At 38.4% G+C, this 24,737-nt stretch overlaps 2 protein-coding genes and 1 pseudogene across 3 annotated transcripts; all 3 read right to left on the bottom strand.

Annotated features, from left to right (window-relative positions):
* Positions 1 to 7,338: 7,338 nt before the first annotated feature.
* On the bottom strand, positions 7,339 to 12,824 carry LOC110733086 (annotated as a pseudogene).
* Positions 12,825 to 13,277: 453 nt separating this feature from the next.
* On the bottom strand, positions 13,278 to 20,685 carry LOC110733085 (transcription initiation factor TFIID subunit 4b-like). 2 transcript variants are annotated; one of them, XM_021913102.1, is made up of 15 exons: positions 20,485 to 20,685; positions 19,926 to 20,002; positions 19,716 to 19,821; positions 18,752 to 19,299; positions 18,544 to 18,639; positions 17,550 to 18,437; positions 15,638 to 15,768; positions 15,450 to 15,537; positions 15,204 to 15,339; positions 15,040 to 15,095; positions 14,913 to 14,969; positions 14,685 to 14,825; positions 14,517 to 14,582; positions 14,169 to 14,439; positions 13,278 to 13,923 (listed from the first exon to the last, which is right to left on the bottom strand). In XM_021913102.1, the coding sequence occupies exons 2-15, from the start codon at positions 19,962 to 19,964 to the stop codon at positions 13,751 to 13,753; spliced, it is 2,796 nt and encodes a 931-aa protein (XP_021768794.1). In that variant the 5' UTR covers positions 19,965 to 20,002; positions 20,485 to 20,685; the 3' UTR covers positions 13,278 to 13,750. The 2 variants fall into 2 exon arrangements, with proteins under 2 accessions (XP_021768794.1, XP_021768793.1); XM_021913101.1 differs by having other exon boundaries at positions 19,926 to 19,999.
* A 678-nt stretch (positions 20,686 to 21,363) lies between these two features.
* LOC110733084 (rho-N domain-containing protein 1, chloroplastic-like) lies at positions 21,364 to 24,506 on the bottom strand. The gene is made up of 2 exons (XM_021913100.1): positions 24,312 to 24,506; positions 21,364 to 22,829 (listed from the first exon to the last, which is right to left on the bottom strand). The coding sequence occupies exons 1-2, from the start codon at positions 24,349 to 24,351 to the stop codon at positions 21,628 to 21,630; spliced, it is 1,242 nt and encodes a 413-aa protein (XP_021768792.1). The 5' UTR covers positions 24,352 to 24,506; the 3' UTR covers positions 21,364 to 21,627.
* Between the last annotated feature and the right edge of the window lie 231 nt (positions 24,507 to 24,737).

Raw genomic sequence — 24,737 nt, 5'->3', positions numbered from 1 at the left:
ATTCGAAGAAGCTCAACAGGCGATTGATTGGGCAAAACAGGTTGCAATTGCAGCTGGATTTTGCTTGGTAGTAGCAACTCATAAATCTCAACGGGATGGTAGAATGGATCGCATTTTGAGATGTGACCGTTATCGCAAAAGAGAAGAAAGAGATTTTCGTACAGCCACTCGGTTTGACACAAAGCGGAAAGGTTGTGGGTGTGAGTTCAGAGTAAAGGTTCGACAACTACGGAGTCGTGACGGTTGGGAAGTGATAGGTTACTCTAAATGGGGGTATCACAACCATGAGATGATAGTATATGAAGAGGGTCATCGACAACTGAGCGGCTTAAGTCCTGCTGCGAAACTAGTTGTGAAAGAAATGAGTGATGCTCAAGTGAAGCCTGCTAAAATATTAGCATCTGTGTTAGAGAAATTTCCAGAAGACCATCCAAACCGAAGACACATCTACAACGTCAGACAGCAACTCAGGTTTGAACGGTCAGAGGGAAGGAACCCTATACAACAGCTGCTACACCAGGCACAATCACGTGGTTACCTGTTCTGGTTTGATTCTGATGAAGATACAGCGGAGGTGACTCATCTTTTCCTTGTGCATCCTGATTGTGCTGATATGATCAAGTCTTGGCCATTTGTGATTTTGATCGACTCAACGTACAAGACAAACAAGTACAAGTTCCCTCTGGTTGAGATGGTTGGGATGGCTCCAACGAACCAGAACTTTCTGATTGGTCATGCAATCATCAGGGATGAGACGGCTCCAAGTTATTATTGGGTGTTGGAGAAGCTGAGAAACTACATCGGGCCTAATGTTCATCCAGCAGCCATCGTCAGCGACTGTGAGGGAGGTCTCTTTGCCCCCATAGCAGAGCTGTTTCCCGAATCGAACCACTTATTGTGCACATGGCACATCAACAACTGCGTGAAAGTGAAAGCCTACAACCTTTTCAAGAAGAATTTGGAAATGGCAGAGAGATTGGTGAATGGTAAGTGGCGGAAGATCCTACAGGCTACCACAGAGGAAGCGTATGAGCGAGCATTGGCTAACTTCAGGGATTCGTACCAGTGGTGTCCGGCACTGGTGGACTATGTGATGCATCAATGGGTCCCTCATAGGGAAAAGTTTGTCAAATATTGGACAAACCAGGTACTTCATTTTGGGAACACTACAACATGTAGAGTTGAGAGCGCTCATAGAGCTACCAAGGACTGGATTGATTCATCGACCGCTGCTTTAGATACACTGTTCGCTAGACTGAACAAGTCAATTGAAACTCAGAAGAACGACATCAGGAACTCTCTAGAGGACTCCAGACGACGACATGGTACGATGTATAGCCATTTTATATTTAAGATTCTCCATGGTCGTGTGTCGCACTACTGCTTGGGGTTGATTCTCACTGAGCTGAACAGGGTGAGGGACTTGGCTGACGAAGTGTATACTCGGTGTGGGTGTACTATTTCAGTAACTCATGGATTACCTTGCGCATGCACCATTCATCGCGTTATTACAGAAGAAAGGGCGTCGTTACATGTTGATCAGGTCCATTCATTCTGGAGGACGCTTGTTATTGGTGAGCATGCAGACAATCAAACGGCCGACCGTGAACAGGAAGAGTTGGAGCAGTTCCGTTCGATGTACGACCGAGTGTCCTCCATCCATCCTTCTATTATTCGTGACGCTACTCATGTGCTTCATGACATGTTCCACCCGTCTAACTTAGATTATGAGGAACCCGAAGGAGTTGACCGTCCTCGAGGTCGACAGCGGCGGAACAGGAGTGCGTTTGAGTATATCCGTGGTCATGGTCGTGGTCGTTCTCGTGGTCGGACATCGTCATCTAGTCGTAGTCAATATTCATCGTCTGTGAATATGCCCCTGAGAACTGGTACGTTTTGGTTGTTTTTATTGCACATAGTTTTAAAGTGTTACTCCTGTCTTCTTAACTGTCTATAATTAATTATTTGGTGAATAGGAAGAAACGATGTTGATCAGTTTCCGTACAAGGAAAGGATACCTGCGATCATCATGTCGTACGTGGAAGGGTGGAATGATGTAATCGGAGATGGTAACTGCGGATTCCGGGTCGTGGCTGATGTTTTTCAAATGGGCGAAGACAACTACGGTTTGGTGCGTGAGTTGATGTACAGCGAAATTGCCTCTAACCGAAATGTTTATCGTCATGTGTACCAGGATGACTTGGATGGCGCTCTCCGGCGTATCCGGTGGGGAGGTGGACCTTGCAGCGAAAATCATTATTTTGACGCGCCCCTAGATCTGTTTGCCGTTGCAAACATTTACAAATGCGCAGTCATGCATTTCGGCCTGGGAGTGCATAGTCAAGCTTATTATCCTTGTACCACGGTTCTCCCTTGGCGGTCGCGTGAGACTGTCACCACACCGGTCAGAGAGCTAGCTATTGCGTTTCTTGGGTCGTCATACAGACATTTCATCCGACTAGACATGTCAACCGATTTTCCGGTGCCACCGATTATACCTCGGTGGTACAACATTCGCACAGCGAGCGTAGAGGGTTGGGATGCGCTATATAATGACCGGATCCACGAATGGAACACCCTAGCTGCATTTTAGTTTTTCTTGTTTACATTCTTTATTTGTAATCTTATTTGTACGTTGCTCTTTTAATGAGAACATTAATATTTTATATTGTATTGCTTACTGCATTCTATATGTTGCATGGGTAAGTTGCGCGGATCCACGAACGGTTATATCAAAATTTAAAAACAGCACTGATAATATGTTTAAGTTGGAAGCTAAAAGAACAATGTAAAATGTTACAATTTTACAACATAATGTCCAACATAATGCTCTATAAATAAAATACAATAACCATCAGTAATCCCTCCTCGACGACGACTCCCACTGCGCAAGGGTCTGTTCCAGACTATCAACAACAGCTCTCCCTGTTGCACTCATGCTGTCCTTCTCAAGAGAGAGTTTCTGAACGTCTTGCATTATCTTTCCCATCCACTGCATACAACAAAAAACAGAAGATGAAATACAATAACAACAAATAAAACTTAATTAAAAGACAACGATCAATATAATAAAAGACATACCGCTTCCGTGGCAGTAGGCGGTGGCACATAATCATCATCGCTGTGGTCGAGATCAGCGATCAACCTCGGGTGCGAATACCGGTTGAACCATTCCATGTAGTAATGGTCACACATGGGAGTAACCCCAGAGGGCGGCCGCTGCAACTCCGCTGTCCATAATCGAGCCACCATCGGAAACTGGTCCCACGTCCCGGTCATGATATCCGGCCATTCCACGACGTACTCCCTCGACGATGCAGGTCGGACCGCCTTCATCGGGCACGCCGGGGGAGGAGGGACAACTTGGACAAATCCAAGTTGGCGAAGACAACGCTGGGGCATGTACGCTTCGACGATGTCACGATACTGAATGAGTCCCGTGTACAGGGTCCTGGGTACCCTAACACTAGGGTTCGGGCCGAAAGGCATCCAGTTCACCTGTACAATTACAACATATAAAATATAATAACATGAATATAATATGTGCAAATAATAAAATGTAGACTCTATAAATAAACGTTACCTCTAAGGGGGACAGCCTGTCCAGCAATAACCGTATCGATCAGAGGCGGTCAACGGACTTCTTCTCCGAGCGGGGACTCCACGCACAAGCACGCGGCATCCCCTCATCAATAGGAACTGGGTCACGATGTGGTCGCAATGCAGGAAAATACTCGTATATCCAAGTCTGCAATAGAGTCAGACACCCAGTGATACCTGCCGCGTCAGCCCGACTCGCAAATCCTAGTTAGCGATACAAATACGCCAACGTAGCCGATCCCCAGGAAAACTGGCCTACACTGTCGGGGTCACACGCCTCTACGATGTCGCGTGGCCTGAGCTTGTTTCCGCCGCTCTTATCCGGAAACAAGGTACATCCGAGGAGTAGAAAAACATAAGCACTCAGCTGTGCGTCGGGCGTCCTACGTGCACTCGGGTACAAACACCGCTGCAACACAGATGCGATCTTCACCGCCAACAACTCCGCCAGCGAATCTGCCTGATCCGCATCAGCCACAGCACAAAGTCGTTTACCCTCAACACGAATCCCCAGAATGGCCTCGACGTCATGTAACATGATCGTCATCTCACCGAACGGAAGGTGAAAAGAGTTTGTATCCGGCTGCCATCGCTCAATGAAAGCCGTGATCAGCGTACTGTCAATCTTTTCGTGCATGGTGGCAGGAACGTGCTTCACCCCAGTGCCCTCCAGTCGCTCGAACATCTCGCTCTCCGCCGGCCAGGCCTCAGCCCATGTACGCAAAAAACTACAAGTCTTTTCCCGGGTATGACATTTCAACAACCCCGTAACTGAAGGCCTCTCCTGGTCCTCCCAAATACGGGCAGCTATGTGTCCTAGAAAGCTAGGAATCACACTCCCGTCAACAGGCCCACCGGGCACCTCACTCCTAACAACCCAAGAATCATTACCCGCCCTCGACCGTTTCCTGCTTGCCCCAGAGACAGTGGACGCAGATGATGTGCCAGATCTACTAACAAACCTACCACCCCTACCCTTACGCACCTCCACCATATGCGTCTCGTACATGTCATCAACCCTCTGACTGAATGGACCGTAATCATCATACGGTCCACTGCCATCGTCCACATCCTCATCCTCATCTGCGCCCTCCTCCTGCTCCTCCTCCTGGTCACCCTCCTCAGCATCATCATCGTCATCGTCATCCTCATCCCGACGGTGGATCCGTTCTCTACGAACTGAGGCCGAAATACCACGGGATCTGACATGTCTATGCCCCGACCTCTCCACTGAATAACTTCTACTAAGAAGCTCTATATTCTTCCCCCCACCATGACGACCCTACACAAAATTTTAAAATATATAAACATACAAAAATTTATACGATAAATAATCATCATCGCAAATCAAATACACTAAAAACAAACAAATAATAGTAAACAAAATATAAACGTAGAAAAAATACAACGAAATTGAAAAAATTTATAAAAATAAACAACAAAATATAAAAACAATTCAAAATTATATTACAAAAAAAAAAAAAAAAAATTTAAAAACAATTTTTTAAAAAAAAATAAAAAAAAAAAAATGGGGGGGCGCCCTGGCTGGACGCCCAGCCGGCGGTGGTGGCGCCAGATGCAGACGCCGCCACCAGTTGGCTGGCGTTTGGGCTGGACGCCACTGCCACGGCGGCGGCGCTTAGACTAAACGCCACAACCGTGGCGGTGGCGTCCAGCCCAGGCGCCAGCCAATTGGTGGCGGCGTCTGCATCTGGCGCCACCACCGCCGGCTGGGCGTCCAGCCAGGGCGCCCCACCGCGTTCACGGCGGTTTTCCCCTTTTTTTTTTTTTAAAACAAAACATACCTTTCCACCTTGGGACATCCTTCCCTCCGCCGCCGCCGCCACTTCCTTGCCTTGCCGTCTCGACATTGCCGTTATTTTGAATTTTTTTTTTAGAGAGGTTGAAAGAAGATGAGCAATGAGAGTGTGAGTGATGAGAGTGTGAGTGATGAGAGTGTGAGTGTTTTTTTTTTTAAGGTCAAGGGCAATTTTGGGAAACCAAGTGAATTTTGTGGGCTTTATGTAGTAATTTGTGGGCGATGTTTAACAAATCCCGGCATGGCATCGACTAAGTGAGGGACGTACGGATCCCACGTCATCTGCATTAACAAGCAGTCGTTAACATCATAATTAACTTATTAAAATAATGAACACGGTGTTAAATTAGTTTTTAAAGTGAACTATAACCTGAGACTCGCTCAGTCTGTCGAATGCATCTCTATAATACGGCAGACCCCTTGCTGCATGCACACGAGTAAGTCTCCGCCCTAGCCACCTGATTACATGTATAATAACAGTGTTCATGACAAAATTAATAGAAAATTAAAACCATATGTGGATAACTTAACAATAAGTCATACATACCGGCAACCGTATGCTAAGTCCGGTGGTGGGTGTGGCGGCGCCTCATATGCATGCTCCTGATCGTCTTCCTCCTCCTCCTCGCGTCGACGCCTAGCAGGCATAGCTGGCCTACCAACGTGGATGTGCTCCCAAGCCCATAACTGTAAGATACATTTAAATGTACTTAACTCAACAATGTAGTTCGTAATTCCCTAAATGCTTCATATATGTAGTTCAACAACTAAATGCTTCATATAAATTATACGAAATTATACAACATACATATAACTATACTTAATTTCAATAATTAAACAACAATGTATTATGTAGTTATACATATTTCGCATACTTGGACAACACTATAGTACATACATTGTAAATTACAAACATAAATTCCCAAAAAACATCATACACAAGTAAAATAGTTAAATTCAAGACATACCTCAATTTCGATGAAAGTAGGGCGTAACAGTGTTGAACAAAGAAGGAGGATTAATTTTTATTGACTATGATGCAAAACTAAGCTACGGAATGTGATGAAATTGCTTCAAATATGGAGAATTGGAAGTTGGTATGCGCGGGGTTAGGGTTTGCAATTTGGGGGTTTGGTTGAATAATGAAGAACAGCGATATATGCTGTTAGAAATACCCGACTCTAAAACGCCAACGACGTTAGTGCTTTTGTGTTAAAAGTAAAACGCCAACGGCGTTAGCATTTTTGTGTAAATGTTTTTTTTAAAAAAATTTGCCCAGCAGTAAAACGCCACCCTTGATGGCGTTTTACCTTTGACTAAAAATTAAAAAAAAAAATTGCCCAGGGTAAAACGCCACCCTGGTTGGCGTTTTACCCTGAAAGCTTAGTTTGGTAAATAGTTTTGCCACGCGTCTTGTTTGGGAAATTGTTTTCCAAAAACGCTCAGTTTGGCAATTTTTCCCAAAATTATACTTCCTCCGTTTTTATTTAGTTGATGCATTTGATTTAGACACATATATTAAGGAGAGATAGTGAAAAAGCAAGTGAGGTAGCTTACAAATGCAACGTAAAAAATTTACTCCAAAAGGAAACGTGTCAACTAAAAAAAAAAATTCCTAAAAATGAATACGTGTCAACTAAAAAGAAAATGAGGTAGTATCATCTTTAGGAGTATACAAGTCAAGGGAAGGATAAGTGGAAAGATGGTGTTTGACTCTTGAACTTCCTAAATTGTTCCTAAAATAATATTAATATTAAACAAAACGCCGAAGGTGTAAAAGCAATTGTACTTGTGGAAAAAAATCAAAGCCATAATATCAATTTTGCAGAATATGATGCCTTTACTACATCAATGCACCAATCGTGTGCATATAGGCGATAGTTTTAAAAGACATGAAGACCAATGTCTTGAATTGAAGTAGTAATGGTAAAAGATGCATATTGGGATCACCAAATGTTGTTTAAGAGTGTTATGATCATATATACACATATAGTCAAATAGTAGTTCATAGTTAAATTTTTGTTAGTTTACTAAAAAAAAAAAAAAAGAATTTAACATAAGAATCAAACTTCAACATGAGAGTTTTTTTTGTTCACCTTATCTTCACTTATTAATTCGAATAGGATAAAATCAGGTAAAATAAGTATTGATAAAGGTTCTCAAAGCTCAAATGGATAAGAAATGACAACTAAAATATGTTCTAATAAGGTCCAATAAGTTTAAATAAGTGAAAATTAGATGAATAAAACACACCATAAGATAATAATAATTTCTGTTAAGCAAATAATATAATTTAAGTTCAACAAAAGTTAAATAAAGCCTCCAAAGCAACCGTGACCGAAATGGTTTCAAAGATTTTAAAAAAATAAAAAATAAAAAAACAAAACTTGAAGCAAGTGGTAAAATTGATTATTTACTCATTGAAGATTTTTCAAAAGAGTATGACTTGGTAGATATGTACAAGCACAACTCTCTCCTGTTAACATTCTGATTTCTGACTATACAATAGATAGACTAGCATAACTTCACAAAAAAACTGAATAACATGACAGTATGACACTACTCCATTGCACAAGTGTAGAATAAAATTCCACACTGGCAAACATTATAAAAAATAAATAAATAAATTAATTGTCAAGCCTCTTTCAAACAGCATATAGCCTGAGAACCTTATCAATCTTGGTTTGGCAAACTGGACAAAGCCCTTTCTTGGATTTGATTTCTGACAAGCAAGACATACAACCAGCCATATGACCACAAGGAACACAAGCCCCCTCAACTGGAGCTTCCCAGCATATCACGCAACGAGGCGCTGCTGTTTTACCATTTGCTATGCTACTTGTAACAGACAAGTCAACAGGGTCCATATTGATTGCTGCACGATGTATAGGCCCATCAACTGCACCATGCATGGGTAAGGGAGGAGCTGATGGAGCTGAAAGGATAGCTGCTGAGATGACAGTTGTAGAATTGACTGGCTGATTGCTTGTGTTAGCTTCGGGCTGTGCAGTTCCGGCGCTGGACAGCTGAGGGGAAGGCCTAACCTAGATTGCCAATTTCAGAGGTGGTCAGAATCCAAGATTTAAGGATGCAGAAAATCTACAGAAGAGATGCAGTGCAATTCATAACATAGTTGCATAAAAAACTCCACTATTCTTGCATGTATCTTTAACTATAATATCTTTATACCTCGTATTAAATTAAAATGGCTGCCACTAGAACATAATTTTGCTCCTAAAGTTTGGAAAAAAAAAAAAAAAATCCTCCAATAAACGTTCTCCTTATATGCCTTTAGGTAAAATCCCTCATAATTTGCTGTATAATGTGTCAAATCTCTTAATAAGTAGTATAAGAGATAATCATTAGTCTCATAATATAGTTTGGTCCAAGTAGTGAATGATAGTATAGAAAGAAAATCTCAGTGAAAAAGAAGTTGCACATAAGGAGAATCAGAAGTCCTTCAAAATATAAATCAAGGAGATTCCCAAGTACATTACATGCAAAGCACCATAAAAATGTGCCTAAAGAGAGGCTAGAAATTACTTTTTTAGCCACATACAGAGTTAAGTAGACTCCAGAATCTAGCTACAGTTGAAATTATTATCAAATTGAACCTACTTCGTAGTTAATAGTGAGCTGAGCCATTTTCAGAATCTTATCACACGATCAGAAGTTATAGGCTTCAACAAGTAATCTCATAACCCAACCTACCGTGAATGCAGGCTTCAACTTCAGTAATTCTAGAATATAGTCATTCATCATTTTTTATTTTATTTTTTTTTTTTGAATTTTTTTTTTTTTTATTTGAGGAAGTAGTCATTCATCAATCATCACTGTGTATTATTGGGAGGCATGGAGACTGAAAGCTATTTTTAGTTACAATTTCTATTAACCCAACCTAATTTTTTATTTAGTTACATTTTTACATACCAAAAATGCTTTGTGGCGCCATTACAGGAGTTAGATGAAAATCTCCAAAGCTAATAATCAATTACCACTATATAAATTTGAGCAAATTAAATCTTTAAGACAATTTTTTTTAAGAAGATCATGAGTTATCCAAACAATATAAAAGTGAATTCAGTCACCAAAGCAAAAAAAAAAAAAAAAAAAAAAAAAAAAAAAAAAAAAAAAGGGTATGCAAGCCAGAGTGCAAAAGCCACAAGACAGAAATTGATCCCAAAGAAATACTAGTCTACTTAGGACATACCTTAAGAAACCCTTTGCAAGCACTGTGCAACTGAATAAGTTGCTGCTTGTCTCCCTTAATGGAAGATAAAAATCTAAAACGGGACCCTGAAAACCGTCAGAACAGAAAGTGTGTAAGAGAGACCTCAGGAAAAAAAAAAATTGGATAGAGGTGGCAATTCAATATAAAAGACTTCATCAGATTATTAATTAACATACAGTACAAGCATAGAGCTACCACAAAGATAGTGCTAATCATTGATTATTTTTAACCAACAAGCCCAATAAACTTATTGATTAAAAATTCTCCAAATATATAGAACCCAAAGCACATTATCTCTGATAGAAGGATGTAGCCAATATTTATGTGACCAGTAACAGAGGAATTATCGGGCGTTTTATGCCGCTTTTCAAATTCCAACATTCAAAAATTTACAAGCTTTCGAACAAGCATGACATAATCATGCATGGTACTCTCTCTAGTCGTTTGCTTGTATAATAACTTACACTATGAGGCATAATCATAAATCACTTAAAAATTTAGAAGTAAAACTAGCTAAGATTTTAGAGTAGATAAATATCGGACATCCCTTCATCACAGGACAACATAGAGAAGGCATGCCAAAAAGTGAGTTCGGCCAATAAACAATTCATAGTAACGAGCTTACCAGTGGACTTGTTGAAGATTATCAAGGAGGGATCTGACTTACGAAACTTTGGTTCCACGATGTTGGATTTCCAAAGAGGAATGACAGTACGAGGCTGGGCATCCTGTTCATTAAAACCTTTTTTAGAAGACGTAATAGGTGATTTACATAGTAACTAAATGAATGTTATACATATATATATTTTCATGTATGGTAAATTGGCAACAGTATTTAAGGTCAAGTCAGGTTTAACACCACTCAAGCCCTTAATGTCATTTGCTCTCGAGCCTTAAGCAGCAGAACTGAACAAGATAAGCTCTTATCGCAAAAACACACACAAAGGTAAAAAAATATTTGTTAGAGTAAACTCCAAATCACAATCCTAGAGTTCTTACACACGGGCAAAAATAGGATAATCTTCAGAAGCAAACTCTATAATTTCAAACAATTATTCAGGTCACACTTAGTCATAATGTCACATACCTGCACACTAGAATACACAGCAAACTCCAATCTTATAAGCTCCCCTGTATTGGGGAGGCTGCAAGGAACAACCACCACCCAACTCTCCCTAGAAAGATAAGAAAAAGGTAAGAGAGCTGTAGCTACTTCGAAGAATACATTCAACTCCTGATCCTCTTCAACAAAATAGATAGAGACAACAGCTATAAATGAAACATGCAAAGTGCAAATGATGACAGAGGAATTACTTTGAGCGTTTTCTAGCTAATCGATGAGGCACCAAAGAACCAAGGATGCTTGGCACCAGCAGAATCTCACGTATTTCACCAGAGAAGTAGCATATATGTGCCTGTGATAAAGGGGAGAAAAATCCCAAGGAGAAAAAGGTGGGCATAAAGAGATAACCGTATTCAGCTGTATATCTTCAAATTATGAATGTATACTTAATGAAGATCAAACAAAAAGAAAGAACCTCAATTGCACGGACAACATTGCAGTAACCCTTTGTTCTTGCTACTTGTAATGGTGTATTACAATCATCATTACTTGCAAAAGGGTTTGCTGCAAGTTTATTCAACAGAGCCTATCATAAATGTCTCGCAATCCAAAATCTTTGCTCAATTTATGTTTCAAATAAGACTACGTCAGAAGGACAATCTAGAACAAAAAGTCAAACAGTGACTGCTATGATATTCACCTCCATGCAAGAGAAGCAACTTAGCATGTGGTCCAGGCCTCTCTTCGCAGCATGATGCAAAGGTGTACCCGCATGAATCCCTATTAAGATCAACAAAGAGAGATAATTTCTGACAGAAATCTTCATAAGAGAATACTTTGAGTTGCGTATGCTAATGTATAGAATCAGCTTTCTCTCCGTAATCTTATAGGAAATGCACTTCTAAGAATACATAATCCAGAATTTCAGAGGGTACATCAATAAAGACCAAACCAGTGTTCATTAGTAGCATTACTATAAAAGAGACAAATTATTTTTTTCACAGGAAGTATAATTCTATTTATCTTAGCTCAATCTTCAAGATATCTCAATTTACTCTCAAACCAATCACGCTTCCATAGATTCACCCATTGTTCCCATCGGATTATGAAGGGGAAGGGGGGGCGTTACATAAAACCACTCCAAAAGATCTAAGTACATTATTGATGAACAAGCAAACTCCTAAACATGTATGTGACTATGTACATTATTGGCTAACAAACAACCTACCATGGTTTAGCCAATTAAGCAACAAATTTTGTGATTATAGCCCACTAAAAATTACTGTATTAATTTCTGCATAGGATACTACTTGTATTATAAATTGTAAACTAGCTCAGTTGTATAATGTATTGAGGGTGGTGCACATGACCCGAAACCGAATTTTGGCCTATGAAGCTGTTTTTGCACCCATATACTCATTCTAGCAAAGCAAAAGCAATTCTTAAGTGCAAATAAATAAAGGGTCTGATCACAAAAAAAAAAAAAAAAAAAAAAAAAAAAAAAAAAAAAAAAAAACCACATACCAGGGCGATAAGCATTAACATTTGCACCCAATTCAATCAAAGTCTTGGCCACAATATAAAGTCTAGGATCCATACAAGCCACAATCAATGGAGTTTTCCCTTGTTTATCAATCCACTACAAATCAAACCCAGAAAATTATGATCATAACATCAAAAATATTGAATTAAATGATTATTATTATATCTAATAAAAATCAAAATAACAACCCAGAAAATGATAACTACAAGATTGAAGAAGATGGATACCTCGAGTCCTGCTCCTTCAGTGCAAAGAGCTTTAATGGCATCAATATTACCTTCAATCACTCGCTGATAAACCAGTTCATCTTTTGACATTTTATGACCCATTTTACAATAATTCTGATTAAAAACTTTGATGAAATACCCAGAAAAATAAATTCAAGACTTCAGCTTTATTCAAGTGTCCTCAATCTTAACGATGAAGGATGTGAAGGGGCACTAGGAAATAGGGATGAGTGTGGGCTTACACATTTATCTGCGCGGGTTCGTTTGGTTTTGATATTGAAAATTACCAATATAGTATTTTAACTTTTAATTACCATAATTTTTAAATATGAAGGGCTGAGATTATTTGTTTTTTGGATTTATTTTTAATTAGAAATTTTAATTAAATTTTTTTAAAATATTTTATATATATTTTTTGTTTACAGAACCTTGAAAATGTTAAAAAATAATTTCTGAAAGATAAAAATATATTAAAAAAATTAAAAATTATTTTTAATTAAAAATAGTAATTAAAAATAAATAAATAATCTCAACCGACCATTTTTTAAAAAATTATAATAGCTGTAAAGTTCTAATGTGGATTTTTTGCACGAAACTATACCAGCAAATACTAAACCGAGCATGTGTGAATTGTATTGTGAGTTTGTGATAAATAGTTATTAAACCAATGTATATGAGGAATTAGTTTATGCTTTCACATTACTTAGGAAAATCGCTCTAATATGGTACATAGTGGAACAACTAAACAAGTATCGAAAAATCGAAGATATTATTGATCAATTAACCACCCCATATTGGAATATTAGATAGCTATATAAACATGATTTATTTGATTATATTTTAGTAACATGGATTAATGTTGCAAGATCCTCATCTTACAAAGCTAACTTTATAAAGCTACAAAGGCAGCCCAAGGTCGCCGGCTAGAACCCAGGAGCACAGGTAAATATTAAGCCTTGCTGCTACAATATATCCCTTACTATTACGTTTACAAAGGGCAGGAGACACTTCTGATTCATAAAACCTCAGAGGGCCTATCCAAGAAAACAAATACGAAGTATAAAAGAAAAGCAAAGCAAAGCAGTAAACATAACTACAAACTATCTATGACTGTTCATTTGATCGCCAATAAACCAAAAATGTAAAAGTTAAGGGCCCTAAAGAGGCTAGGACAAAACTGCATAGGTACTGTACAGCAAACAGATCAGCATGGTTGAACCGTTGAAGCTCCATCAGAAGTTACCATTAAGTCTATATCCCTGGCCTTTCACTCAGCTGCAGGATCACCATGCATTTTATCGTAGAGTCTATAAATTATAGTGGACTTTGCCATTTGGGGTTCTTTTTCCAGCACAGAAATCACATCCTTGACAGAGATACGCGGAGTTACTCTAGGAGGTGGCACAGCAACTTGGCTTCTACCACCTTGTTTTCCCACTCCTACAGCAAAAAAAAGGTTTAAATATTCAAACAATAATTTCTTTTTCTTCCAGGAGTTGAACTGGGGTGCAAGTAGGGATAGTAATAGAGATAAAAAAAAAAAAAAAAAAAAAAAGGTACACGAGGAAGGGTAAGCAAGAATTTTATTTACATAATCGAGTATCAACAAAATGTGTGTGTATGTGTGGTGTGTGTGTGTGTGGGTGGGTGGGGGTGGGGTGGGGGGGGGGGGGAGGGTGTGTTACCTGATGCAGAGAGAGCAGATGCCGTATCCCTTTTTCCCGTTCCTCTAGTTTCCCTAACATTCCCAACAGAGGTTGTGAATTGCTTATTAGTTGCATCTTTACCCGCCTGGGAACTAGTTGGAATTTCAGGTCCACCATCACGCTTTTGGCGAGCCTGCTGTGCCATAAGCTGCCATTTAGACAGCATGTCATCACCTCCAACAGCAGCTCTGGCAGCAACATTTGCTGCTGTAGTGCGCAATTTGTCATCCTCCTCTTTATTCACTGGCATCTGTGCAGAAAATTATATAAGACTTACAATAACTCTTCAATGGTATATTGGTATATGTTAAAATTATTTAGTTATACCTTCAGTGACTTTGCACGCCCATCATCTTTTTCCTTGTCAGCATCAACTATAGCACTGCTATCTGGCTGCGATGACCATATATATACATTAATCTTAATCATGAATTCCAATTGCATCATTGGGAAAAAAAAGGGGTAAATTTAATGCAAGCATAGTAAGATTCACACTTCATTTTGTTTCCGGAGCTTCTCATCTTCAGCTTGTTTCTTCTCCCATTCTTCTCTGGCTTTCCGGTTAATCTCTAAAATTTGTTCTCGGACGTCAGAAGTGACGACAATAGCGTGCCTTGACTTCTCAGAGTCAGCCCGCTGTTAAAACCAAAAAAAATTTATTTAACTCAGGATGCAGGCAAAGAAAAAAAAAAAGATTACTTTGACAAAAAGAAGAGACAATACCTGTTTTGACACTCTAATCAAATTGCTTATCAAGGCACGTAGTCTTTCCTCTACACACTAAAGAGGAAATGATTAAAGGATACTGAAAGCATGGGAGAAGCAAAAGGATGAGCAGTGAAAATCTTACTAGTGAGAGGCACCGCTCCACATCATTGCTCAAGTTCTTTAACCCACATTTTGTCACTGTCAGACGCAGTAAAAAAAAAGATAAGCAACAAGACAGCCTTATCCCTACTAAACTATTCTAGCAAAGTTACAGAATTATAAAAACAAAGATGATCGAATATTAACTTATTTCTGCTAACTTCTTCTGGAGAGGAGCCTTTTGCAGAATTAGTCTATCTTCTTCTTCTTGAACAGCCTTACGAGAAGCCTCTGATACTCTACTATCATCCTTGGGAACAGAAAATAACTGTTCCTCCTCTTCCTATCAAATCACACCATATAAGATATTGGGTTGAGGGTCCAGACAAAACCAATTGCTAAATCAGCTACAGGAGCTGGGATAAGTAGCAGCAATGGAAATAAACACCGTACCCTCATATTAATTCCACTAACAGCAGCGACGTCATTAAGATGTTCAATGCTTTGATCAGAGAATGCCCCAGAAGCTTTCTGCTTCTTACTGCAAGGTCATGAGTCATGATGGAAAGAATTTTTCTTAGGATTTAAAATAGACACTTGATAACCAAATCTGTAAATTCAGTCTCAAATCTAAAGCTCACCTGGGTAGAGGTGGCGAAGAATCAAGTGCGTCAAGTGGCTTCTTCTGACCACTAGATGGCTTTTTAGTTGATACCTTGGAATTGCTACCAATCCCGCCCAATGGGCTAGCAGCAATAGTCTGAGACCCTACCTAATAATCAAAAAATATATAACTCAGATGCTCTACTTGTCAGATCCAAAGAATAAGGAATACATGGCATAGTATACAAACAAGCATAAGCCAATATAGAGAAGGGACTGATTACTAAAATGCAAGGGACAAGATCAAATGTATGACATGTATCATTACTAAACAGAAATGAAAACTAAGGAGCAACGAATAGAAATACTCTTCAAATACGGCAGAGGAATCAAAAGTAGTAAATAGAAGTCAGAGATACACAGAAAAGCTGAGCTTGTTTGCTTGATTAACAGTTCTTTTCTTCTAGCTTAAATTCATCAAGTATAAGTTCAACATCAGAGAAAGTAGCGAGAAATGAAACATATCAGTTCAAAGTTGCAGTCCAAAACTGCAATCTGTACGATGCTATAATCCAGATGATGCCTGTCAATAACAGTGCATGCCCCATATTAAGTCCATACCCTTCATCCTTACATTTTAGAATGGAAATGAACTAATTAAATTACCAACACCACCCCACCCCCAGACAGTCCACATCCTTTATCCTTCCACATTAGAAAGAAAAATCTAGCTACAAACTACATACATCAGCTCTTTCCAGAAATCAACTAGTAACCTTTGGACAACAAACAACAAAAAACAAAACCAAAGCCATATGAACCAAGAAGCTATCTTCTGTGGTCACAAAAATCTTTTTCCTCCATTTGCTTCACTCAGTGCACTACATGCTCTTGCGAACCTTGTTTTCCGTGCCACTTTCAATTCCCTTTATCCAAGTCATCTTTACTAGCATCCTACAATCAATTTCTCACATGTCCATAACAACGTACAAAATTCTCCAATATTTAACCTCAACATCCACAACTCCAACTTTCTCAAAGTATTCCAACACAGCTACACATCCATCAGAACATAGAAACAATATAACAATGCCAGAATAATTCTCACTCTATATAATTACCCCTTTAACCTTACCAGTACGCAATGATTTCACAACCAGGAAATCTGATTACTACCAACCAGTCAATTCTCCATCATGAATTACATCATTATATATCTCCATTCTTCTGTAATATCAATCTAAGCCTCCAAGGTGCTTAAAAAATCTACTCACGGGCTGCTCCTTACAAACTTGTGTCATGCTCATTCTCCCTCCCAGCACTTGAATTTACTCTATCTTGCCCTTAAAGTAGCTATCTTTTGTCTACATCCCTCCACCTTAGCATAAACCCAGCTTTAGTCTCATCTACCAATACAATAACATCTACAAAAAGCATATGCCACAATATCTCAGAGGCAAAGAACAAAAAAAAAATATATAGTTAATCCATCCTTGGTGCAATCCAACCGTAATGAGAAAATCCTTCATTACTCATCATTAAAAGAGTGTTTGGATAAAGAAAAGGAAATGAAAAGCAGGGGAGGGAAAAATAATGAGTTTTCTTTCCAAATCTCTCCATATTGCTTACAATTTAATCCCTCCATTTCTCTCCCCTCCAATTCCTTTCCTTCCTCAATTGTTCAAGTTTGGCTCAACAAGATTAAAATTTTTGTTTGACCCTATTTATCAATTCCACAAGAACGTTCCGACTTAGCAAGTTCAAAAGCAATTCATGAGTGTATCATACTATCAGCTCATGCATTCCTAACAACAGTAATGGTAGTCCTAATTGGAAAACGCCAAGTGGATCAAGGCAGTGGATTGTCCATGCGCGGATTCTATTCCCGTAGTTCGCCAGTAATTGTATGTCAAGGCATCTACAAACCACTAGAATCATGCCAAAAGTTACCTGGAAGTCAGTATCCATGCGGGATGGAACAGAACCTGTTGGCATAGTTGCAATCCTCGATGAAGATTGAAAGGCGATTCCAGGATTATGTCTCTCTGACAATTCATCATTTGAGGCCACTGGAAGTGATTCTCCTTGATCAACTAATACAGAGCCTGAAAAAGTAGTCCCCTGGGATGAAGAAACTTGGGGCTTTGGTTGTCTCTCGAGAGCCTGCTCAGAGGGCTCCTGTTTCACATAGCTAATGTTTGGAGAAGTTCCAATTTTCTGCTCTTTACTTACCTGCCATGGCACGGAAGTATGTTGCGTTACAGGAGTGGGCATGTTGGCCATGGTTACACCAGGAACTTTTTTGGGATCATTAAAAGAGTTCTGCCTCTCAACTTTAGGAGTAGTCATCACATTCATGGCCTGGCTGGTACCATCCCCATAAGCAGCACCAAATCCTTGATGAAGCTGACCTTGCCTTACTTGGGGGTCATGAGATTGAGGTTTAGTTAATGTTGGGGGTGTACTGACATTTGTGTTAGAGAAGGGAAGATAGCTGCTGGCTCCATACATGGGAAAGGAACCCTGTGGAAAGTGCAAATGCTGTTGTTGCTGCTTTGAAAGGCCCTGTATTGAAATTGCTGAGCGGTCAGATGTTTGATTTGCTTGCACTCCGTGAGAATCTGACAACTTTTCCATCTCTCTTGATTTGAGCGAATTGCTGTCAGCCATTTGATGTCCCGAATCTTTAACTGGTTGCAAAACTGGAGCAGGAGTTCGTGTCACAGTAGGAGTGCTATGGCTCTTCTGATGTAGCTGTCCAAATGAATAAGGATCAGAGAACTGAGCGGCAGTACCAGTAGGAGGTCTCAAGTGTGGCTGCTGACCGGGATTCTGAGACTGCAGCTGAAATTAATTAGGTCCTCATACCCTGAATAATAACTGTCTCTCTGGAAGCAAGAAGCTGGCAGCAGGAAGCAGACAGTAGAATCAAAAGTCAACATACCTTTGCCTGCATCTTTACTACAGCCAACCTCAGCATTTGGTCCCCCACAATGCCTCTCATAAGCCTGACAAATGTGTCCTTGGGTATCTCATTTCTCTAGTAGTCATACAAAAAAAAAAGCTTAGATAAACAAGAAAAGATACAATTTACACAGCATTGATGCACTGATACAGTAAAAAAAATCATGGACCAAAAGGTAGAAGCAAACCCGTAATTTTCCGTACAGAGTTTGGAGTTGCATGGCCCGGTCCTTGTCTAATTCAGGTAAAATGATTGGAAGCAAACTGCCGAAAGGGATTTGCTTTGACCGATTAGATGAGGTGCCAGCCTGCTCTGGTCCTGAAACTGGCTGATTACTAAATCTCTGCATATTTGAGAATTGAGGTTCACTACTTGAATTCAGCATTCTGCTTGTTTCATGAGCCTGAGTGTGACTTGACCCAGATACTTGTGGTTGCATTGGTGTTGATGGCTGAGAATATTCTCCAGATTTAGGTTCCACAGGGTGTTCCTGACCATCAACTTGCACAGGCCTATGTAATTGCGACTGAGAAGCACTAGGTGCCTGAGTTTCATTGACTTCTTGCTGAATCTCCATATTAGATTCATGTTCCTTCATCTCCACGTCAGATGACTGTTGCTCTTGACTCCTTAAACCTTGCTGCTGGGATTGGCTGCCGCTGTTTTCATCTTGGCTAGAAGGCTGCCATTGCGTATAAATCTGACTTGAAGTTTGATTGTTCTCTTGAGAAAATGCTGTAGTCATTTCACCAGTATATAAATGTGGTAATTAAATGAAGAGTTGAAGACGAAAAGAAGATATAACCAAGCTCAAAAATAATTTAAAGAAAATACAAGAAACTCAGTTCACAGGGATATCAATTATAAAAAAAAAAAGTAAGACATAAATATATCATCTAGTAATGATATTAATTAGTTCTCAAAAGTAAGGAAAAGCATGAAGAACTAAGGACACGTAAGACAGAAAGCATGTACAGAAGTTACTAACATCCATGAACATTTTTTCCCTTTACATTTCACACAATGGAAAAAGATATTATAATTTTTTAATCAAATACAAGTTATAAAACTCGACCAAGTAGCTTTCCTGCAATTATTCATGAATTCTAGATATCCAGCATAGTGTTATTTTTATATAGGAGAAAACTTACAAATATCTGGATGAACAGGCCGAGAACTGGATGAGTCACCTTCTATATCTCTATTTAGAGCAGCAGTAAATGCCTCAACATCTGCTCCAGAATGCATCGATTCGTCCTAGTATTTAATCCCCCAAATAATAATGTCGACAATCGTTATATATTCACAACACAAAGTAATATACTGTACTTAGAAATCACTGGCAAGAGAGGATAGAATACCTCATCCTCTTCAAGTAGCTTCATGATAGAAGGATCCATTGCACAACTATATACTTAATCAAAACTTCAACCAACTGCTGATCAAAATACCAAGAATTAACTCGAATTGTAGAACAAAGTGTCATAAACAGCCACAAATAATCAATTATAAACTGAAATTGGTGCATCCCAAGATTTCTCTTTTTTAATTTCATTTCCTCATTAAACTCCCCAACAGTGTTCTTCAAGGTGCTTAATTTGATAATCATGGCTACCCAATTCACCAATTTAATCCCCTATTCGAATCGGAACCCGAAAATTAATATGAGTATAAATTCATAATTTCTAATTCATCAGTAAAAATTCGCAAATCAACAATTTTTAAGTTTCTTAACCTAATTATGTTCAAACTAGATGCCCCACTCAATCATAAATTAAAAAATTTCGCCAATTACAATTAGTTGCATGATTAAGAACAACCAAATCGGAAAGTTTCATTGAGCTTGCCAAGTATATAAAATTCAACTAAAATTCTAAAAAATTGAGCAATTTGAAAGAAAATTAGAGAGCGATGATTTACCTAGCGTGTGAATGAGCTCGATTTTTCTGAAAAAGTTTGAATATGCCCTAATTATTTAGCTGCAAAATTGTAACGATGATCTTAAACTCTTTTATTTTGGAGGAAGACGAAGGAAGAAGTATGCCTTTGGCCGAGTTCTAAACTTGTAGAGAACAAGTAATTTATTGGGAATTTTTAGGAGAGTTTTTTTTAAAAAAAAAACTAATTTTTTCATTCTAATGAACTACGAAGTATATTTAATTATTTATACTTTATGAAAAACTAGATTAGGTCCCCAATACTTTAATACTTAAATTATACAGATTAATAAAGTATTGGCTCATTTGGTAAGGTTCTTACCTCATATCTTATTCAGCGTTTAACTCGTAAATATTTAAGTAGTCAAATTTTTAACCACATAATGACACATATTATTTAAGATTATACTCTATAATTGACATGTATTTTTACTTCATGGATGATAATGAGTATTTAAGATTTAAGTAGTAATTAGTATTTGACCCACACAATGCCTGTGAATTGGGATACTACTTAATACTCGTTTAGGGCTTGTTTTAATATATTGAACTGAACTAATTGAAATTGAACTAAACTGAACTGAACTGATTGGGGCTAAAATGAACTGAATTAATTAGAGTCGAACTGAATAGAGCTGAAATGAAGAGCTGAACTAAACTAATTGGAGCTAAGCTGAATTAAAATGAAATATTCGACTATTTTTTTTTAATAATTATCTTAAAATTTATTATTTTGAAATTAAACTTATTTGGTTTATATCCATAATAGATTACTTAAGTGTACTATACAAAAGTTTAAATTATGATAAGGGCTATTATATTCTCCTAAAAAGTTCAAAAAAGTTCAAATTGCGAACAAGTATGCAAAACAAGAAAATTCCAGTCACAAATCCTGAATTTCCTTCTTAACCCAACAGAAAACCAACAAAAATGGCAAGTTTAACCAAAATACAAATTGGTCTCCAGATTCAAACATTTTGATAGAAGGGAGGGAAATAATTTATCAGCGCCTATCCTATAGAACAAATAGCTCATTTCACCTAATAACTGAACACTGAAATTCAAATCCAAAAAGGAGAAATCTCATTAAACTCTAGACGAGTAAAAGTGCATTACTCATCAAGGATTACATGGAATCGTCACTGAGCAGACCAACAAGCTCAGACTTCTTCAACTTCGAGAACCCTTTCATGCCTCGAGATTTTGCAAGCGCCCTCAACTCCGTTAGCTTCATAGCATTCAAGTCTTCAGTATGCTCCTTTTCTGCATCTTCCTCGTCAATAATATCTTCTTCGGCATCTAAAAGCTCAGCCTCTGACAATTTACTTACTGTAGGTCTTTCCACAAATTCAGCTTCCGCCTCCAAATCTACCTCAGCCTCTGACAATTTACTTACTGTAGCTCTTTCCACAAATTCAGCTTCAGCCTCCAAATCTACCTCAGCCTCCTCCTCTCTCTCCTCATCATGTTCTAGCTCTAGCCCAGACTCCAGATCCATATCCGGCTCTAGATCAGAATCTGATTCAGCCTCCGGGTCAAGTTCACTAAGAGTCTCTTCATCCGTCCTTGCATCAAGATCTGAATGTGAGATGATTGGCTCATACTTGATCCTAGGAACTGGAGACCTTCGCCGGAATTCAGATGGTGGGCGTGTAAATGAAGGCTTATTGGTTTCTTGAGGCTCTTCCCTAACAATACTACTGGAACTGAAAAAGCTTTTGCTCTTATCCTCATTGGATTGCCCACTCTGTCTTGGATGATCAAAATTGAAATCATTTGCACCACCACCATTCACTTTTCTTTTACCTTGCTCAACTGAATGCTTCCTCAAAAGCTTAAGTAAAGAATCAACTGTTTCGCTCTCTTTATTTTGCCCTTTGACAGCTTCAAGCTTCTTCTCTTCCTTGACAACTGCTCTTTGTCGAAGTTGAGCCTGAACCTTCTTAAAAAGTTCAACTATTTCCCTTTCTCTTGGTCCTGGGGTAGCAGTAGCCTGGGACTTTGGGCTATTAGAAAGAGAAAGTAATGGCCCATTTTTAGTTGATAAGAACTCAGATTCATCAAGGTTCTCAGAGTTGTCCTTCTCTTCATTAACCCGGTTCCTATTTCGGGAGTAGCCAGACCTGTTATGCCTAGGGAAGTCTGGATTTCTTCTATAACCACCATTATTTGCCTGGCAGATAAAAGACTTATGTTTCAAAGAACATTTTGACGACATTATTTTCACCTGAGCAATTTTATATTCGTTTCGGGGACACGTTGATACACTGACTGCCCTTCCAGAAACTCCCAAGCACGGGAGAGAGGTGCTCTCAGATGGTCCATAGCCTACAAAATGGAGAAAAGAAAGGTAACAACACATGAGTTCTGTACACCAATTTAAACCAGACAAAAGGGTAAAAGGAAACCTAATAATTAATCAGCACTGTAGCACAAATCGTTAGTCAAAAATCAGATCATATGCTCAAACCAAATCTGTGGTAAAAACTCACTAGTATCTCCAAAAGAATTTGTCAGTACAAGACTTAAGGATTTGACTCATTTTCATTCATGGCTCTCCCCACACATCTTTAGCAAAAAATATTCCCCTTTTAGCCCAATTAATCAATCATCATTTACACAATGACTATTGTGGTTACGGCATGCCTATCAATCAATCAATCAAATCCTTAATCCCATAAGTGAAGTCGGCTACATGAACCAAAATTAATTATTCCGTGTGGCATGCCTACTGTGGATTTGGCATGCCAACATCTTCAAAAACCTTTTGCACCTTCCAATAACCCAACAAGTTGCTCCCAAAAACCCAACAAGTTGCTCCCAACCCCTTCTCCTAACCTCCATGGCTCCAACCACTTCAAACAAAGACGGCAGCTAAACTATGGCATGATTAGAGAAGCTGATATGTTTGTAATTGTAATAAACATACTGTCAATTACAATTAAAATCTAAATTTGATGCATTACTCTCATCTTTCTCTTCATCAATTCCTCTTGACTTGGTAAACACTAATAATTATGAGTTATAGATCTCTATTGACAACACTCCTATCTCTACCTTCCTTCATCAATGCATTCGGTCTTAGATTTGTAATGTCATCTCCAAAATTTTGTCGAAATCACACATATCCATCTAAGAATTGCTATTACTATTACAAAATCACTACATTTGAGTTATGAGCGATTGATGCCCTATCTCCACCAATGCAATTGCAATAAGCCATCCCCACTCATTAATATTTCTCATTGCAATAAACCCCATAACAAATTCTACTTTACCAATTAAGCAGCCCTAGATATACCTAATTTTATCTATGTTGATATAATGGCCCCAAAAAATTATCAAAGAGCCTGCTTTAACCAGGACTTAGACTACTGAAAACTAATGTCATTTCATCAAACACTAGGTGGGCAACATCTGTAACTCCCAAAAACACCTAAATTCACCACTAAAAACCACATTTCAACGAAAAACAACACCTTCCCACGAATCAGATAACCACTATATGAAAACCCAGATGCCCATTTGACAAAATTCTAGCTACTGAGTCATTAACAAAGAAACAAAACCCAGAAAATAACACAAAAACCAGTTTTTTTTTTTTTTTTTTTTGGTCAAGAACATAAAATTTAAACAAGAAAAAGAGGAATTGTAAATATTTTATAACAATTAGAAATAAAATTGAAGCTTAATGATCATAGACGATGAAAATAGACAATTTAAAGAGGATACTAGACCGAAAATTGTGAATTTAATTAAATAAATAGAGTTGAAAAGTAATTTTACTGTTAGAAAGGATAAAGAAAGTACCTTGAACGTTGTTGGAGATGATATTTAGGGTTCGAGACATGACCTTGAAATGAGTATTTCAATGGCGGTTTTTTCGCATTTGTATACGATTAGGAAGGAGGTCTGCTTCACTTGAAAGCAAATTGACGGCAAAATAAACTAACTATATATCCGGTTGTTAATGAAAACAAAATCAACTATATATCCGATTGTTTTTTCTATTTGGGGTAATTGGGAGTTTTCCTATGGACTTAAACTAAAATGTCAAAATCAATTATATGTACGAGTCTCATCGTATACCGAAACTCTTGTTGGGAGACTCATCCATTATAAGTTAGGGGTACGATCCGGATTGAATCCATGACATCATTATTGTCAAGCCACATCATTTCAATATACTTATATGACATCATTATATTCATATGAAATCATTATTGTCAAGTAATA

This window comes from Chenopodium quinoa, unplaced genomic scaffold (genome assembly GCF_001683475.1).
Source record: "Chenopodium quinoa cultivar QQ74 unplaced genomic scaffold, ASM168347v1, whole genome shotgun sequence".
In the NCBI taxonomy this organism is placed as follows: Eukaryota; Viridiplantae; Streptophyta; class Magnoliopsida; order Caryophyllales; family Amaranthaceae; genus Chenopodium; species Chenopodium quinoa.
The sequence above is the reverse complement of the archived record's forward strand: the minus strand, read 5'-3'. Positions and strand labels throughout refer to the sequence as shown.